General features: G+C 45.0%; 1 protein-coding gene across 2 annotated transcripts in view; it reads right to left on the bottom strand.

The window, feature by feature from the left end:
• LOC123994190 (gamma-aminobutyric acid receptor subunit beta-2-like) overlaps positions 1–19985 on the bottom strand; it is a 99317-nt gene that overhangs the window by 32735 nt on the left and 46597 nt on the right. For both annotated transcript variants that reach the window (XM_046296720.1, XM_046296721.1), the window contains exon 5: positions 16692–16774. In XM_046296720.1, coding sequence (XP_046152676.1) covers positions 16692–16774 — 83 coding nt within the window. The remainder of the gene's footprint in view (positions 1–16691; positions 16775–19985) is intronic.

Here is a 19985-nt window from a genome sequence, read left to right as displayed (position 1 = left end):
GTATATAGTAGATAGTAGATGGTATATAGTAGATAGTAGATGGTATATAGTAGATAGTAGATGGTATATAGTAGATAGTAGATGGTATATAGTAGATAGTAGATGGTATATAGTAGATAGTAGATGGTATATAGTAGATGGTATATAGTAGATAGTAGATGGTATATAGTAGATAGTAGATGGTATATAGTAAATAATAAAAGGTAGATGGTATATAGTAGATAGTAGATGGTATATAGTAGATAGTAGATGGTATATAGTAGATGGTATATAGTAAATAATAAAAGGTAGATGGTAGATGGTATATAGTAGATGGTATATAGTAGATAGTAGATGGTATATAGTAGATGGTATATAGTAAATAATAAAAGGTAGATGGTATATAGTAGATAGTAGATGGTATATAGTAGATGGTATATAGTAGATAGTAGATGGTATATAGTAGATAGTAGATGGTATATAGTAGATAGTAGATGGTATATAGTAGATAATAAAAGGTAGATGGTATATAGTAGATAGTAGATGGTATATAGTAGATGGTATATAGTAAATAATAAAAGGTAGATGGTAGATGGTATATAGTAGATGGTATATAGTAGATAGTAGATGGTATATAGTAGATGGTATATAGTAGATAGTAGATGGTATATAGTAGATAGTAGATGGTATATAGTAGATAATAAAAGGTAGATGGTATATAGTAGATAGTAGATGGTATATAGTAGATAATAAAAGGTAGATGGTATATAGTAGATAGTAGATGGTATATATTAGATAGTAGATGGTATATAGTAGATAGTAGATGGTATATAGTAGATAGTAGATGGTATATAGTAGATGGTATATAGTAGATAGTAGATGGTATATAGTAGATAGTAGATGGTATATAGTAGATAATAAAAGGTAGATGGTATATAGTAGATAGTAGATGGTATATAGTAGATAGTAGATGGTATATAGTAGATAGTAGATGGTATATAGTAGATGGTATATAGTAGATGTATATAGTAGATAGTAGATGGTATATAGATAGCAGATGGTATAGATAGTAGATGGTATATAGTAGATGGTATATAGTAGATAGTAGATGGTATATAGTAGATAGTAGATGGTATATAGTAGATAGTAGATGGTACATAGTAGATAGTAGATGGTATATAGTAGATGGTATTTAGTAGATAGTAGATGGTATATAGTAGATAGTAGATGGTATATAGTAGATAGTAGATGGTATATAGTAGATAGTAGATGGTATATAGTAGATAGTAGATGGTATATAGTAGATAGTAGATGGTATATAGTAGATAGATGGTATATAGTAGATAGTAGATGGTATATAGTAGATAGTAGATGGTATATAGTAGATAGTAGATGGTATATAGTAGATGGTATATAGTAGATAGTAGATGGTATATAGTAGATAGTAGATGGTATATAGTAGATAATAAAAGGTAGATGGTATATAGTAGATAGTAGATGGTATATAGTAGATAGTAGATGGTATATAGTAGATAGTAGATGGTATATAGTAGATGGTATATAGTAGATGTATATAGTAGATAGTAGATGGTATATAGTAGATAGTAGATGGTATATAGTAGATGGTATATAGTAGATAGTAGATGGTATATAGTAGATAGTAGATGGTATATAGTAGATAGTAGATGGTACATAGTAGATAGTAGATGGTATATAGTAGATGGTATTTAGTAGATAGTAGATGGTATATAGTAGATAGTAGATGGTATATAGTAGATAGTAGATGGTATATAGTAGATAGTAGATGGTATATAGTAGATAGTAGATGGTATATAGTAGATAGTAGATGGTATATAGTAGATAGTAGATGGTATATAGTAGATAGTAGATGGTATATAGTAGATAGTAGATGGTATATAGTAGATGGTATATAGTAGATAGTAGATGGTATATAGTAGATAGTAGATGGTATATAGTAAATAATAAAAGGTAGTAGTATTATCATTGCGTTTACTTGATAGCAACCTACACAAATAGCTAGCTAGAACAAAGTGTTAATAAGATAAATTCATTTAAAAAGATTAAAAGCAATACCAATAAGTTATCCAGTAGGCATCTACTGAGGGAGCTAAGAGCTGTGTTGTCAGTCATTATATAGTAGATTATATAGTAGATAGTAGATGGTATATAGTAGATAGTAGATGGTATATAGTAGATGGTATATAGTAAATAATAAAAGGTAGATGGTAGATGGTATATTTACATTTACATTTAAGTCATTTAGCAGCCGCTCTTATCCAGAGCGACTTACAAATTGGTGCATAGTAGATGGTATATAGTAAATAATAAAAGGTAGATGGTATATAGTAGATAGTAGATGGTATATAGTAGATGGTATATAGTAGATAGTAGATGGTATATAGTAGATAGTAGATGGTATATAGTAGATAGTAGATGGTATATAGTAGATAATAAAAGGTAGATGGTATATAGTAGATAGTAGATGGTATATAGTAGATGGTATATAGTAAATAATAAAAGGTAGATGGTAGATAGTATATGGTATATAGTAAATAGTAGATAGTAGATGGTATATAGTAGATGGTAGAGAGTAGATGGTATATAGTAGATGGTAGATAGTATATGCTATATAGTAGATAGTAGATGGTAGATAGTAGATGGTATATAGTAGATGGTATATAGTAGATAGTAGATGGTATATAGTAGATAGTAGATGGTATATAGTAGATAGTAGATGGTATATAGTAGATGGTATATAGTAGATAGTAGATGGTATATAGTAGATAGTAGATGGTATATAGTAGATGGTATATAGTAGATAGTATATAGTAGATAGTAGATGGTATATAGTAGATAATAAAAGGTAGATGGTATATAGTAGATAGTAGATGGTATATAGTAGATGGTATATAGTAAATAGTAGATAGTAGATGGTATATAGTAGATGGTATATAGTATATAGTAGATGGTATATAGTAGATAGTAGATGGTATATAGTAGATAGTAGATGGTATATAGTAGATAGTAGATGGTATATAGGTATCCTCTTTAAGGAATACCTAGGATAGGATAAGTAATCCCTCTCACCCCCCCCCCCTTAAGATTTAGATGCACTATTGTAAAGTGACTGTTCCACTGGATGTCATAAGGTGAATGCACCAATTTGTAAGTCGCTCTGGATAAGAGCGTCTGCTAAATGACTTAAATGTAAATGTATATAGTAGATAGTAGATGGTATATAGTAGATAGTAGATGGTATATAGTAGATAGTAGATGGTATATAGTAGATAGTAAGTAGATGGTATATAGTAGATAATAAAAGGTAGATGGTATATAGTAGATATTAGATGGTATATAGTAGATGGTATATAGTAGATAGTAGATGGTATATAGTAAATAATAAAAGGTAGATGGTAGATGGTAGATAGTATATGGTATATAGTAAATAGTAGATAGTAGATGGTATATAGTAGATGGTAGAGAGTAGATGGTATATAGTAGATGGTAGATAGTATATGGTATATAGTAGATAGTAGATGGTAGATAGTAGATGGTAGATAGTATATGATATATAGTAAATAGTAGAAGGTAGATGGTAGATAGTAGATGGTATATAGTAGATAGTAAATGGTAGATAGTAGAAGACCAAAGTGGAGCAGTACTGACCCCACAGTTTAATGCTTTAATGTGGTGTAGATGAGGCTGGGCCTAGTCAGGCTATGGAGGGTGGTGTAGATGAGGCTGGGCCTAGTCAGGCTATGGAGGGTGGTGTAGATGAGGCTGGGCCTAGTCAGGCTATGGAGGGTGTTGTAGATGAGGCTGGGTCTAGTCATACTATGTAGGGTGTTGTAGATGAGGATGGATCTAGTCAGGTTATTCTAGTGGATGAGGAGAGTATAGTGGGGAAGTGTAAGAGACTAGGGTGGTGTAGATGATGCTGGGTCTAGTCAGGCTATGCTAGTGGATGAGGAGAGTATAGTGGGGAAGTGTAAGAGATTAGGGGGGGAGAAGGAGGCTGGTGTAGATGAGGCTGGATCTAGTCAGGTTATGCTAGTGGATGAGGAGAGTGTAGTGGGGAAGTGTAAGAGACGAGGGGGGAGGAGGAGGGTGGTGTAGATGAGGCTGGATCTAGTCAGGTTATGCTAGTGGATGAGGATAGTATAGTGGGGAAGTGTAAGAGACTAGGGTGGTATACATGAGGCTGGATCTAGTCAGGTTATGCTAGTGGATGAGGAGAGTATAGTGGGGAAGTGTAAGAGATTAGGGGGGGAGGAGGCGGGTGGTGTAGATGAGGCTGGGCCTAGTCAGGTTATGCTAGTAGATGAGGAGAGTATAGTGGGGAAGTGTAAGAGACTAGGGTGGTGTAGATGAGGCTGGATCTAGTCAGGTTATGCTAGTGAATGAGGAGAGTGTAGTGGGGAAGTGTAAGAGACTGGGGGGAGGAGGAGGGTGGTGTAGATGATGCTGGGTATAGTCAGGCTATGCTAGTGGACGAGGAGAGTATAGTGGGGAAGTGTAAGAGACTGAGGGGGGAGGAGGAGGGTGGTGTAGATGAGGCTGGGCCTAGTCAGGTTATTCTAGTGGATGAGGAGAGTATAGTGGGGAAGTGTAAGAGATTAGGGAGGGAGGAGGAGGGTGGTGTAGATGATGCTGGGTATAGTCAGGCTATGCTAGTGGACGAGGAGAGTATAGTGGGGAAGTGTAAGAGACTGAGGGGGGAGGAGGAGGGTGGTGTAGATGAGGCTGGGCCTAGTCAGGTTATTCTAGTGGATGAGGAGAGTATAGTGGGGAAGTGTAAGAGATTAGGGAGGGAGGAGGTGGGTGGTGTAGATGATGCTGGGCCTAGTCAGGTTATGCTAGTGGATGAGGAGAGTATAGTGGGGAAGTGTAAGAGACTGAGGGGGGAGGAGGAGGGTGGTGTAGATGAGGCTGGGCCTAGTCAGGTTATTCTAGTGGATGAGGAGAGTGTAGTGGGGAAGTGTAAGAGACTAGGGGGGAGGAGGAGGGTGGTGTAAATGAGGCTGGGCCTAGTCAGGTTATGCTAGTGGATGAGGAGAGTGTAGTGGAGAAGTGTAAGAGATTAGGGTGGTATAGATTATGCTGGGTCTAGTCAGGTTATTCTAGTGGATAAGGAGAGTGTAGTGATGAAGTGTAAGAGACTGGGGGGAGGAGGGTGGTGTAGATGAGGCTGGGTCTAGTCAGGTTATTCTAGTGGATAAGGAGAGTGTAGTGTTGAAGTGTAAGAGACTGGGGGGGGAGGAGGGTGGTGTAGATGAGGCTGGGTCTAGTCAGGTTATTCTAGTGGATAAGGAGAGTGTAGTGTTGAAGTGTAAGAGACTGGGAGGGAGTAGGAGGGTGGTGTAGATGAGGCTGGGTCTAGTCAGGTTATTCTAGTGGATAAGGAGAGTGTAGTGTTGAAGTGTAAGAGACTGGGGGGAGTAGGAGGGTGGTGTAGATGAGGCTGGGTCTAGTCAGGTTATTCTAGTGGATGAGGAGAGTGTAGTGTTGAAGTGTAAGAGACTGGGGGGGGGTGTCAAGCGGAAAAGGAAAACGTGGGAGAAGAAAGGAGGTGGGAGGCTGGGGTGGGCAAAGGCACCATGGAATCTTTGCCTTGTGCTGGGGGGGGAGCTAACAAGAGAGGAAGGGCAGGTGGTCAGGATGGGAGATGGAGATGAGGAGGAAAGTGAATCTGTGGAAGAGGATGATGAGGAGGGTTTTTTTCAGACTCCTCTTCAATGGGTCCGGAGCTGAGCAGAGGGGTCAAAGTGCACGTTGAGGGAACTGACAAGGTTCCTGAATGAGACCAAGGGGAAAAAAGTTCATCTTGAGGATTTTTTTTCTGATCCAAGAAAGTTTGTAAGATCAGTACAACATGCTATGAAAAATTAGGGGCATATTGTCCTCTCACCCAGGAAACGGTTTAGGTTGAGGAAGTGGATAACAACAGTGAGTAAGGGTCTACCTTCACACACTATTTAGATGTAGAGTCTCTTTCTGGCACTGTGGTAAACCTTCACCCATCTAAGAGCTTACTTGAACTCTGGTGTTGGGGCCCTGCTGGAAGAGACAGCCGAGCCATGGTTATGTGGTGTTCCGAAAACCCCACTGGGAGAATGGTAGTTCCCAGCAGCCTATTGCTCTGATTGCTGGACATGTAAAAATGATCAAGTTGGGCTGCACTCACCCTAGCCCCCACAATCATCACCCATTATTACTGTCTTGTGTTGGGTTGCACTCATCCTAGCCCCCACAACCTTCACCCATTATTACTGTCTGGTGTTGGGTTGCACTCACCCTAGCCCCCACAACCTTCACCCATTATTACTGTCTGGTGTTGGGCTGCACTCACCCTAGCCCCCACAACCTTCACCCATTATTACTGTCTGGTGTTGGGCTGCACTCACCCTAGCCCCCACAACCTTCACCCATTATTACTGTCTGGTGTTGGGCTGCACTCACCCTAGCCCCCACAACCTTCACCCATTATTACTGTCTGGTGTTGGGCTGCACTCACCCTAGCCCCCACAACCTTCACCCATTATTACTGTCTGGTGTTGGGCTGCACTCACCCTAGCCCCCACAACCTTCACCCATTATTACTGTCTGGTGTTGGGCTGCACTCACCCTAGCCCCCACAACCTTCACCCATTATTACTGTCTGGTGTTGGGCTGCACTCACCCTAGCCCCCACAACCTTCACCCATTATTACTGTCTGGTGTTGGGCTGCACTCACCCTAGCCCCCACAACCTTCACCCATTATTACTCTCTGGTGTTGGGCTGCACTCACCCTAGCCCTGCACTCACCCTAGCCCCACAACCTTCACCCATTATTACTGTCTGGTGTTGGGTTGCACTCACCCTAGCCCCCACAACCTTCACCCATTATTACTGTCTGGTGTTGGGCTGCACTCACCCTAGCCCCCACAACCTTCACCCATTATTACTGTCTGGTGTTGGGCTGCACTCACCCTAGCCCCCACAACCTTCACCCATTATTACTGTCTGGTGTTGGGCTGCACTCACCCTAGCCCCCACAACCTTCACCCATTATTACTGTCTGGTGTTGGGCTGCACTCACCCTAGCCCCCACAACCTTCACCCATTATTACTGTCTGGTGTTGGGCTGCACTCACCCTAGCCCCCACAACGTTCACCCATTATTACTGTCTGGTGTTGGGCTGCACTCACCCTAGCCCCCACAACGTTCACCCATTATTACTGTCTGGTGTTGGGTTGCACTCACCCTAGCCCCCACAACCTTCACCCATTATTACTGTCTGGTGTTGGGCTGCACTCACCCTAGCCCCCACAACGTTCACCCATTATTACTGTCTGGTGTTGGGCTGCACTCACCCTAGCCCCCACAACCTTCACCCATTATTACTGTCTGGTGTTGGGCTGCACTCACCCTAGCCCCCACAACCTTCACCCATTATTACTGTCTGGTGTTGGGCTGCACTCACCCTAGCCCCCACAACCTTCACCCATTATTACTGTCTTGTATTGGGATGTTTAGTTCTCCAAACATCCACTAGGTCAAACTGATTAATGACGTCCCTTAACACTCCCACTGACCCTGAATGAGGATCTTCCCCATTTCTGTCTTTCATAAAATCCATTGCAGCGAAGAGAGGAGTATGAGTCTCTGAGTCAATGGTGGGATGTGGGGAAAGTCCAAATTCGGCTTTTCTTTCAACAGTATACAGCTCTCTCACCCTCAGAGGCTAGGAGAGTATTGGGGGAACTAGAGCATAGTATTAGTGAGATGGAGGTAGAGATGGTGGGGCAAGGGAATGTAGGCCTCAAGGCTAATTTAGCTGAATTACTTAGGGACCTGGGCAGTTTTTTCCAGGTTAAAGCAAAGAGAGCACTTGTAAGAGCTAGGTTCTCCATGCGCAAGGAGATGGATGCTCTCAGCTCCTTCTTCTTTGGTTTGAAGCCAAGGGTATGTATTGGTGAAGCCAAGGGTATGCATTGTCTACGGCTGTTTGATGGGCGGGTGACCTCTGTGGTGGGGAGATGCGGGAGCGAACTGTGGAGTTTTGTACTGAGTTGTATAGGGCAGAACTGTATGATCCTATGTGCGCTCAGGTCTTGTTCGCAGAACTCCCTAAGTTCTCTGAAATTGACATTCCTCTGTTGTCCATTGAACTGGCAGAGGCCGTAACCCAGATGTCCTCTGGTCGTGCACCAGGGGTCGATGGGCTCCCAGTGGAGTTTTATAAAAAAATTCTGGGAACAATTGGACTTATTTTGTATGTTGCGTGAATGCGTCGGGGTAGGAGAGTTGCCGATGAGCTGCCGTCGGGTGGCTCTGACTCTCCTGCCCAATAAAGGGGACTTGTGTGAACTTAAGAACTGGAGGCCTGTGGCATTACTCTGTGTGGACTACAAGACATTTGACCATTGGTCCTCTCTAACAGACTGAAGTCCCATCTGGATTCAATAGTACATAAGGACCAAACATATTGTTTACCAGGACGCTCAATCACAGACAACCTCTTAATCAGGGACATGTTGGACTTGTCGATAGGTTTTAATGTGAACTTTACACTGGTCTCTTTAGATCAAGAGAAAGCATTTAATAGAGTGGACCATGAGTATCTGTTTAATGTGATATCTGTGTTTGGGGGAAAGGTTTTTTGACCTGTGTGAAGATGTTGTATGCTGGGGCGTCATGTATGGTCAAGGTGGGAGGGGGGCTCAGTAGGCCAGTCTGGGTGAGACTGGGCATTAGACAAGGCTGCCCTCTATCGGGGTAGTTATCTACATTAGCCATTGAACCTTTTTTGGGCCTGCTACGCAGGAGACGGCAGTGTGCTGGACAGGCATGGGTGTGTTGACAGGCATAGCTGTGTCAGCGTGTGCAGATGACATTTCTGAGATGGTCAGGGATGGTAAGGATATGCAGGCACAGAGACTAGTCTGAAGGTGTATGAAGGAGCTTCATCAGCTATGGTAAACTGGGGCAAGAGCAAAGCTCTGTTATGTGCGGCATGGGGGGATAGGGCTCCTCCTCTGCTTCCAGGGGGCTTGCAGTGGGGTTGTGAAGGGCTTATAATGTTGGGGGTGTACCTGGGCTCAGAGAGGTGGGTCAGGAAGAACTGGGAGGAAAACTCTAGTCATTGGCGACTCCATTACCCGCAGTATTAGACTTAAAGCGAATCATCCAGCGATCATACACTGTTTACCCGGGGGCAGGGCTACCGACGTTAAGGCTAATCTGAAGATGGTGCTGGCTAAAGCTAAAACTGGCGAGTGTAGAGAGTATAGAGATATTGTTATCCACGTCGGCACCAACGATGTTAGGATGAAACAGTCAGAGATCACCAAGCGCAACATAGCTTCTGCGTGCATATCAGCTAGAAAGATGTGTCGGCATCGAGTAATTGTCTCTGGCCCCCTCCCAGTTAGGGGGAGTGATGAGCTCTACAGCAGAGTCTCACAACTCAATCGCTGGTTGAAAACTGTTTTCTGCCCCTCCCAAAAGATAGAATTTGTAGATAATTGGCCCTCTTTCTGGGACTCGCCCACAAACAGGACCAAGCCTGACCTGCTGAGGAGTGACGGACTCCATCCTAGCTGGAGGGGTGCTCTCATCTTATCTGCCAACATAGACAGGGCTCTAACTCCTCTAGCTCCACAATGAAATAGGGTGCAGGCCAGGCAGCAGGCTATTAGCCAGCCTGCCAGCATAGTGGAGTCTGCCACTAGCATAGTTAGTGTAGTCAGCTTAGCTATCACCATTGAGACCGTGTCTGTGCCTCGACCTGGGTTGGGCAAAACTAAACATGGCGGTGTTCGCCTTAGCAATCTCACTAGGATAAAGACCACCTCCATTCCTGTCATTACTGAAAGAGATCATGATACCTCACATCTCAAAATAGGGCTACTTAATGTTAGATCCCTTACTTCAAAGGCAATTATAGTCAATGAACTAATCACTGATCATAATCTTGATGTGATTGGCCTGACTGAAACATGGCTTAAGCCTGATGAATTTACTGTGTTAAATGAGACCTCACCTCCTGGCTACACTAGTGACCATATCCCCCGTGCATCCCGCAAAGGCGGAGGTGTTGCTAACATTTACGATAGCAAATTTCAATTTACAAAAAAAAAAAATGACGTTTTCGTCTTTTGAGCTTCTAGTCATGAAATCTATGCAGCCTACTCAATCACTTTTTATAGCTACTGTTTACAGGCCTCCTGGGCCATATACAGCGTTTCTCACTGAGTTCCCTGAATTCCTATCAGACCTTGTAGTCATTGCAGATAATATTCTAATCTTTGGTGACTTTAATATTCACATGGAAAAGTCCACAGACCCACTCCAAAAGGCTTTTGGAGCCATCATCGACTCAGTGGGTTTTGTCCAACATGTCTCTGGACCCACTCACTCTCACAGTCATACGCTGGACCTAGTTTTGTCCCATGGAATAAATGTTGTGGATCTTAATGTTTTTCCTCATAATCCTGGACTATCAGACCACCATTTTATTACGTTTGCAATTGCAACAAATAATCTGCTCAGACCCCAACCAAGGAACATCAAAAGTCGTGCTATAAATTCACAGACAACACAAAGATTCCTTGATGCCCTTCCAGACTCCCTCTGCCTACCCAAGGACGCCAGAGGACAAAAATCCGTTAACCACCTAACTGAGGATCTCAATTTAACCTTGCGCAATACCCTAGATGCAGTTGCACCCCTAAAAACTAAAAAAATGTCTCATAAGAAACTAGCTCCATGGTACACAGAAAATACCCGAGCTCTGAAGCAAGCTTCCAGAAAATTGGAACGGAAATGGCGCCACACCAAACTGGAAGTCTTCCGACTAGCTTGGAAGGATGGTACCGTGCAGTACCGAAGAGCCCTTACTGCTGCTCGATCGTCCTATTTTTCTAACTTAATTGAGGAAAATAAGAACAATCCGAAATTCCTTTTTGATACTGTGGCAAAGCTAACTAAAAAGCAGCATTCCCCAAGAGAGGATGACTTGCACTTTAGCAGTGATAAATTCATGAACTTCTTTGAGGAAAAGATTATGATTATTAGAAAGCAAATTACGGACTCCTCTTTAAACCTGCGTATTCCTCCAAACCTCAGTTGTCCTGAGTCTGCACAACTCTGCCAGGACCTAGGATCAAGAGAGACGCTCAAGTGTTTTAGTACTATATCTCTTGACACAATGATGAAAATAATCATGGCCTCTAAACCTTCAAGCTGTATACTGGACCCTATTCCAACTAAACTACTGAAAGAGCTGCTTCCTGTGCTTGGCCCTCCTATGTTGAACATAATAAACGGCTCTCTATCCACTGGATGTGTACCAAACTCACTAAAAGTGGCAGTAATAAAGCCTCTCTTGAAAAAGCCAAACCTTGACCCAGAAAATATAAAAAACTATCGGCCTATATCGAATCTTCCATTCCTCTCAAAGATTTTAGAGAAGGCTGTTGCGCAGCAACTCACTGCCTTCCTGAAGACAAACAATGTATACGAAATGCTTCAGTCTGGTTTTAGACCCCATCATAGCACTGAGACGGCACTTGTGAAGGTGGTAAATGACATTTTGATGGCATCGGACCGAGGCTCTGCATCTGTCCTCGTGCTCCTAGACCTTAGTGCTGCTTTTGATACCATCGATCACCACATTCTTTTGGAGAGATTGAAAACCCAAATTGGTCTACACGGACATGTTCTGGCCTGGTTTAGGTCTTATCTGTCGGAAAGATATCAGTTTGTCTCTGTGAATGGTTTGTCCTCTGACAAATCAACTGTACATTTCGGTGTTCCTCAAGGTTCTGTTTTAGGACCACTATTGTTTTCACTATATATTTTACCTCTCGGGGATGTTATTCGAAAACATAATGTAAACTTTCACTGCTATGCGGATGACACACAGCTGTACATTTCAATGAAACATGGTGAAGCACCAAAATTGCCCTCGCTAGAAGCATGTGTTTCAGACATAAGGAAGTGGATGGCTGCAAACTTTCTACTATTAAACTCGGACAAAACAGAGATGCTTGTTCTAGGTCCCAAGAAACAAAGAGATCTTCTGTTGAATCTGACAATTAATCTTAATGGTTGTACAGTCGTCTCAAATAAAACTGTGAAGGACCTCGGCGTTACTCTGGACCCTGATCTCTCTTTTGAAGAACACATCAAGACCATTTCGAGGACAGCTTTTTTCCATCTACGTAACATTGCAAAAATCAGAAACTTTCTGTCCAAAAATGATGCAGAAAAATTAATCCATGCTTTTGTCACTTCTAGGTTAGACTACTGCAATGCTCTATTTTCCGGCTGTCCGGATAAAGCACTAAATAAACTTCAGTTAGTGCTAAATACGGCTGCTAGAATCCTGACTAGAACCAAAAAATTTGATCATATTACTCCAGTGCTAGCCTCTCTACACTGGCTTCCTGTCAAAGCAAGGGCTGATTTCAAGGTTTTACTGCTAACCTACAAAGCATTACATGGGCTTGCTCCTACCTACCTCTCTGATTTGGTCCTGCCGTACATACCTATACGTACGCTACGGTCACAAGACGCAGGCCTCCTAATTGTCCCTAGAATTTCTAAGCAAACAGCTGGAGGCAGGGCTTTCTCCTATAGAGCTCCATTTTTATGGAACGGTCTGCCTACCCATGTCAGAGACGCAAACTCGGTCTCAACCTTTAAGTCTTTACTGAAGACTCATCTCTTCAGTGGGTCATATGATTGAGTGTAGTCTGGCCCAGGAGTGGGAAGGTGAACGGAAAGGCTCTGGAGCAACGAACCGCCCTTGCTGTCTCTGCCTGGCCGGTTCCCCTTTTTCCACTGGGATTCTCTGCCTCTAACCCTGTTACGGGGGCTGAGTCACTGGCTTGCTGGGGCTCTCTCGTGCCGTCCCTGGGGGGTGCGTCACCTGGGTGGGTTGATTCACTGTTGTGGTCGGCCTGTCTGGGTTTCCCCCCCCTTGGGTTGTACCGTGTCGGAGATCTTTGTGGGCTATACTCGGCCTTGTCTCAGGATGGTAAGTTGGTGGTTGAAGATTTCCCTCTAGTGGTGTGGGGGCTGTGCTTTGGCAAAGTGGGTGGGGTTATATCCTTCCTGTTTGGCCCTGTCCGGGGTGTCCTCGGATGGGGCCACAGTGTCTCCTGACCCCTCCTGTCTCAGCCTCCAGTATTTATGCTGCAGTAGTTTGTGTCGGGGGCTAGGGTCAGTTTGTTTATCTGGAGTACTTCTCCTGTCCTATTCGGTGTCCTGTGTAAATCTAAGTGTGCGTTCTCTAATTCTCTCCTTCTCTCTTTCTTTCTCTCTCTCGGAGGACCTGAGCCCTAGAACCATGCCCCAGGACTACCTGACATGATGACTCCTTGCTGTCCCCAGTCCACCTGGCCATGCTGCTGCTCCAGTTTCAACTGGCCTGGGCCCTAGGACCATGTCCCAGGACTACCTGACATGAGGACTCCTTGCTGTCCCCAGTCCACCTGGCCATGCTCCTGCTCCAGTTTCAACTGTTCTGCCTTACTATTATTCAACCATGCTGGTCATTTATGAACATTTGAACATCTTGGCCACGTTCTGTTATAATCTCCACCCGGCACAGCCGGAAGAGGACTGGCCACCCCACATATGCTCTCTCTAATTCTCTCTTTCTTTCTCTCTCTCGGAGGACCTGAGCCCTAGGACCGTGCCCCAGGACTACCTGACATGATGGCTCCTTGCTGTCCCCAGTCCACCTGACTGTGCTGCTGCTCCAGTTTCAACTGTTCTGCCTTATTATTATTTGACCATGCTGGTCATTTATGAACATTTGAACATCTTGGTCATGTTCTGTTATAATCTCTACCCGGCACAGCCAGAAGAGGACTGGCCACCCCACATAGCCCGGTTCCTCTCTAGGTTTCTTCCTAGGTTTTGGCCTTTCTAGGGAGTTTTTCCTAGCCACCGTGCTTTTACACCTGCATTGTTTGCTGTTTGGGGTTTTAGGCTGGGTTTCTGTACAGCACTTTGAGATATCAGCTGACGTACGAAGGGCTATATAAATAAATTTGATTTGATTTGATTTGATGTCACAGGCAGTGGTGTCAAGACTATCCAGGTGGAGGTGGCTCCTGTCCCAAGTGTCATATAATGAGGCAAGGTGCTGATAATAAATAACCTGGTGGCATCTTCCCTGTGGCATAAATTGGCTGTCCTCAACCCCCCCGCTGGTCTGCTCTCAGACCTGCAACACAAGCTGGTGGCATCTTCCCTGTGGCATAAACTGGCTGTCCTCAACCCCCTGCTGGTCTGCTCACAGACCTGCAACACAAGCTGGTGGACTTTTTCTGGTCGGGCATCACTGGCTGAGGGCGGCAGTGTTGTACATGACCCTCCACGAAGGAGCACAGGGCCTGGTGGAACTGAAGAGCAGAGTGGCTGCATTCTGACTAAAGGAGGCACAGAGACTGCTGTACTATACTGATGTTGGCTGGAGGGAACCAGCATGCGCACTGCTGAGGAGAGCTGGCGGATTAGGGTTGGACCGGCAGCTGTTCCTCGTGAAGCTGTAGAGGCTGAGTACAGCAGGTCTCTCTGATTTTTACTCTGCAGTGCTGAGGGCCTGGCAGCTGCTAAGTCCCATATGAGAAGGGGGTGTGGAGCCTGGGCTGTGGGTGTGGGAGGAGCCTATCTTCCACAACCCAGCCATCCCTTTGAGATCGGTTCAGTCGGCCACCCTGCAGAGGCAACTTATGGCAGCGGGCTTACTAAGGCTGGATGACCAACGACTGCTGGGAGAGGAGGGGTGGAAAACCCTGGAAGTCCTGGCACAACAAACAGGAATAACGTCTCGTAGGCTGCTGTAGAGATTCCTGGAGGAGGTCCAGGAGGCACTGTCTGAGCCGGTTAAGGGGGGTGTTTGAGCGGCCAAAGGGGGAGGGGCCACCAATATTTCTGCCACTGCAGATGACGGCAGAGACTGGGGACTGGCAAAGGGGGTCTGGAGGACTTGTTAGATTTTAACACTCTGAACCCGGGGGAGTTTGAAGGGGTGGGAGGTAAAGCCTTCTACAACCTCTGCATTAAGATGAGGAACGTTAGGAGCCTAACAGGAGTGAAGGCACATCAGTGGCAGGGGATATGTGGGGAGGAAAGTATGGTGGGTTTAGATGGAGGTCAGGGGACCTCCAGTGGAGGGTTCTACATGGAGCCTTGGCCACTAACAGCTGGTTGGTACGGTTTGAACCGGGAATCAGGCAGGGGGGTCCTTTCTGTGTTATGAGAGAAACTGTGATTCATGTGTATTCTGTGTGCACCAGGTTAATGCCATTAATGTCTCTGTTGGAATATCTGTGCGAGAGGTTGGTGGTGGATTTTACTGTTGGGATGTTTATACTGGGGTACAGGTATTAAAATAAGGAGAAGGACAAATGTGTTTTGTTGAATTTTCTGTGTGCTCTGGCAAAGTTGTCTATTTGGCTAACGAGGAGGAACAGGGTCAAAGGTGGGGGGATAACAGACTCTTAACTATTATTTAATGGGATGGTCTCTGTGCCCTTAGGGTGGGGGGGTAACAGACTCTTTACTAGTATTTAATGGGATGGTCTCTGTGTCCTTAGGGTGGGGGATAACAGACTCTTAACTATTATTTAATGGGATGGTCTCTGTGTCCTTAGGGTGGGGGGTAACAGACTCTTTACTATTATTTAATGGGATGGTCTCTGTGCCCTTAGGGTGGGGGGATAACAGACTCTTTACTAGTATTTAATGGGATGGTCTCTGTGCCCTTAGGGTGGGGGGATAACAGACTCTTTACTAGTATTTAATGGGATGGTCTCTGTGTCCTTAGGGTGGGGGGGGTAACAGACTCTTTACTATTATTTAATGGGATGGTCTCTGTGTCCTTAGGGTGGGGGGATAACAGACTCTTTACTAGTATTTAATGGGATGGTCTCTGTGCCCTTAGAGTGGGGGGATAACAGACTCTTTACTAGTATTTAATGGGATGGTCTCTGTGTCCTTAGGGTGGGGGGGGGTAACAGACTCTTTACTATTATTTAATGGGATGGTCTCTGTGTCCTTAGGGTGGGGGGATAACAGACTCTTTACTAGTATTTAATGGGATGGTCTCTGTGCCCTTAGGGGGGGGGTAACAGACTCTTTACTATTATTTAATGGGATGGTCTCTGTGTGCCTTAGGGTCGAATTTGAGTTCTATAGAGTGATAAAACGTGTGGAGATGTTTCAGGAGATACGGTGTGTTGGGGGGGCTGTCTGTATAGCTGGGGAAGATGTTTTGGATATACGGTTGTAGAAATGGCGCGGTTTTGGTTATTGAGATGTTGTTTTGTATCGTGTGGTAGATTGAAAGGTGAGTATGGTACATGTATACAGTACAGGATATATTTTGGTGTTTTTTAAGGGGGGTGGTGAGGTTTTAATGAAATGAGAATATCTCTCTTTCTCTCTCTCTCTCTCTCTCTCTCTCTGCTGCATAATGTATACATTATACTGTATGTCCCATGTTCATTTCCTGTTCACCATACATGTTTGGCATGAGAACGAGTTGTATAATGCTTACAAAAGGTCAAAGAAATGAATATCCTACTAATTCTATTTCTATGATAGAAGTGTTCTATATAGATTGGTCCGGGTGTGACGTCTCCACGGGAGGGGAGTGTTCTGCAACCAGGGGTGAAGGTGGTACTCACAGCTCTCGATCTCCAGTGTGCAGTTCTGTTCGTCCAGAGGATACCGCCTCAGATCCATCATACAGGCTGCTGTGGTTGTGATCCTACACACAACCACACACACACACACACAAACACACACACACACACACACACAGGAAAAAAACGTTAGACTTCAGGTATAGGGAAGACTCCATATCAGCTTTAAAAAACAACAACATTTTAATCCATATTTTACCAGATAAATTGACTGAGAACACATTCCCATTCACATCAACGACCAGGGGAATAGTTACAGGTGAGGGGGGAACGAGCCAATGAGCAGTTGCCATACCAGGCAGTGATGCAGCCAGTCAGGATGCTCTCGATGGTGCTTCTGTATAACCTTTTGAGGATCTGGGGACCCATGCCAAATCTTTTCAGTCAGGTGGGAAAGGGCAGTGTGGAGTGCATCCGGGAGGATGCTGTTGATGTGAGCCATGACCAGCCTTTCAAAGCACTTCCTGGCTACCGACGCGAGTGCTACAGGGCAGTAATAATTTAGGCAGGTTACCTTCGCTTCCTTGGGAGGCACAAGGACTATGGTGGTCTGCTTGAAACTGGTATTATAGACTCAGTCAGGAATAGGTTAAAAATGTCAGTGAAGACACTTGCCAGTTGGTCCGCGCATGCTTTGAGTACGCATCCTGGTAATCCATCTGGCCCCTCGGCTATGTGAATGTTGACTTGTTTAAAGGTCTTGCTCACATCGGCTACCGAAAACGTTATCACACAGTCATCCAGAACAGCCGGGGCTCTCGTGCATGCTTCAGTGTTGCTTGTCTCGAACCGAGCATAAAAGGCATTTAGCTCGTCTGGTAGGCTCGCGTCACTAGGCAGCTCGCGTCTGGGTTTCCCTTTGTAATAGTTTGTAAGCCCTGCCACATCAGACGAGCATCAAAGCCGGTGTAGTAGGATTCAATCTTAATCCTGTATTGACGCTTTGCTTGTTTGATGGTTCGTCAGAGGGCATAGCAGGATTTCTTATAAGCATCCGGATTAGTGTCCCGCTCCTTGAAAGCGGCAGCTCTAGCCTTTAGCTCAATGCGGATGTTGCCTGTAATCCATGGCTTCTGGTTGGGATATGTACGTACAGTCACTGTGGGGACGATGTCGTCGATGCACTTATTGATGAAGCCGGTGACTGAGGTGGTGTACTCCTCAATGCCATTGGATGAATCCCAGAACATATTCCAGTCTGTGCTAGCAAAACAGTCCTGTAGTGTAGCATCCGCTTCATCTGACCACTTCCGTATTAAGTAGAATCACTGGTACTTCCTACTTTAGTTTTTGCTTGTAAGCAGGAATCAGATAGACAACACTACTCTCATAGTCTTCATGGAAGAACAACATTGTGATTGATATCAAATATGATAGGATCAGGAAGACCCTTTGGCAAGTAACCATTTCCAAATGAACAATGGTTGAGTAGAGATCAATGATTTGTAGAATCTTTGACTTTTCCCCAACAGGCAAAAAGTCATTATAACGTTGTTTGTGACATTATGGTCAGGTTCTATACGGGTTGTCATTAAGACGCTATGACCAGGTCGTATGCTGGTTGTTACTAAGACGCTATGACCAGGTTGTATGCTGGTTGTCATTAAGACGCTATGACCAGGTTGTAGGCTGGTTGTCATTATGATGTTGTTTCTGACATTATGGCCAGGTTGTATGCTGGTTTTCATTATGATGTTGTTTGTGACGTTATGGCCAGGTTGTATACTGGTTGTCATTATGATGTTGTTTGTGACGTTATGGTCAGGTTGTACACTGGTTGTCATTATGATGTTTGTGACGTTATGGTCAAATTGTATACTGGTTGTCATTATGATGTTGTTTGTGACGTTATGGTCAGGTTGTACACTGGTTGTCATTATGACGTTTGTGACGTTATGGTCAAATTGTACACTGGTTGTCATTATGACGTTGTTTGTGACGTTATGGTCAGGTTGTATACTGGTTGTAAAATAACTTTATTTTGTACATACTTTTAGTGACCTGAAATAGCTGATTGTAACCTAAATCTGACAACAAATCATTGTTTTCCATTCCACCATAAGTACAAGCTGATCTAGAAGAGTGGACATGTGTTTCATAATTAAACAGCACAAGTTCGTTTGAAATATTTGCAAAAAATACCCAGGCACTCAGGTCCCTTGGGTCTCACTGAAGACAAGTTTGGGGAATTAACATTTTCAGAGACATAGAAACATTCAACATTCTCCCTGCCTTCCTCCCTCCCTGCCTCCCTGCCTTCCTCCCTGCCTCCCTCCCTCCCTTCCCTCCCTCCATTGTCATTGTTCTCTATTATGTAACAAGCCAGTGAGCAGGCAGGGAGGGAGGGAGGCAGGGAGGCAGGGAGGCAGGGAGGAAGGCAGGGAGGCAGGAAGGCAGGGAGAGAGGCAGGGAGGGAGGGGGAGGGAGGGAAGGAGGCAGGGAGGAAGGAAGGCAGGGAGGGATGGAGGGAGGGAGGCAGGGAGGAAGGCAGAGCAGAGAGAGAGAGGAAGGAACCAAAGTGCCCCGGAGTATTATCAGAGGAGTCCTATGGATGGATGTCCTAGTTTAGCCCTCTCTCTGCCTGCCATGGCTATCACTATCTCACCATGCTATGCCTGGTACTTGCCAAAGGGTCCACCCAGCCCTTCAGACACCCAGCCCTTCAGCCACACTGCCCTTCAGCCACCCAGCCCTTCAGCCCTTCAGCCACCCAGCCCTTCAGCCACCCAGCCACCCAGCCCTTCAGCCACGCAGCCACCCAGCCCTTCAGCCACACAGCCCTTCAGCCACCAAGCCCTTCAGCCACCCAGCCCTTCAGCCACCCAGCCCTTCAGCCACCCAGCCACCCAGCCCTTCAGCCACCCAGCCACCCAGCCACACAGCCCTTCAGCCACCCAGCCCTTCAGCCACCCAGCCACCCAGCCCTTCAGCCACCCAGCCCTTCAGCCACCCAGCCCTTCAGCCACCCAGCCACCCAGCCCTTCAGCCTCCCAGCCACCCAGCCCTTCAGCCACACAGCCCTTCAGCCACCCAGCCCTTCAGCCACCCAGCCACCCAGCCCTTCAGCCACCCAGCCCTTCAGCCACACAGCCACCCAGCCCTTCAGCCACATAGCCACCCAGCCAGCCCTTCAACCACACAGCCACACAGCCACACAGCCACCCACCCAGTAAGCCAGCTAGACATTGCCACACTCACTGGGTATATCCTAAATGACACCATATTCCCTACATAGTGCACTGCTTTTAACCAGAGTCCTTTTACTATAACCATAGA

This window comes from Oncorhynchus gorbuscha, linkage group LG13 (genome assembly GCF_021184085.1).
Source record: "Oncorhynchus gorbuscha isolate QuinsamMale2020 ecotype Even-year linkage group LG13, OgorEven_v1.0, whole genome shotgun sequence".
Classification (NCBI taxonomy): domain Eukaryota; kingdom Metazoa; phylum Chordata; class Actinopteri; order Salmoniformes; family Salmonidae; genus Oncorhynchus; species Oncorhynchus gorbuscha.
This window is presented reverse-complemented; position numbering and strand designations above follow the sequence as displayed.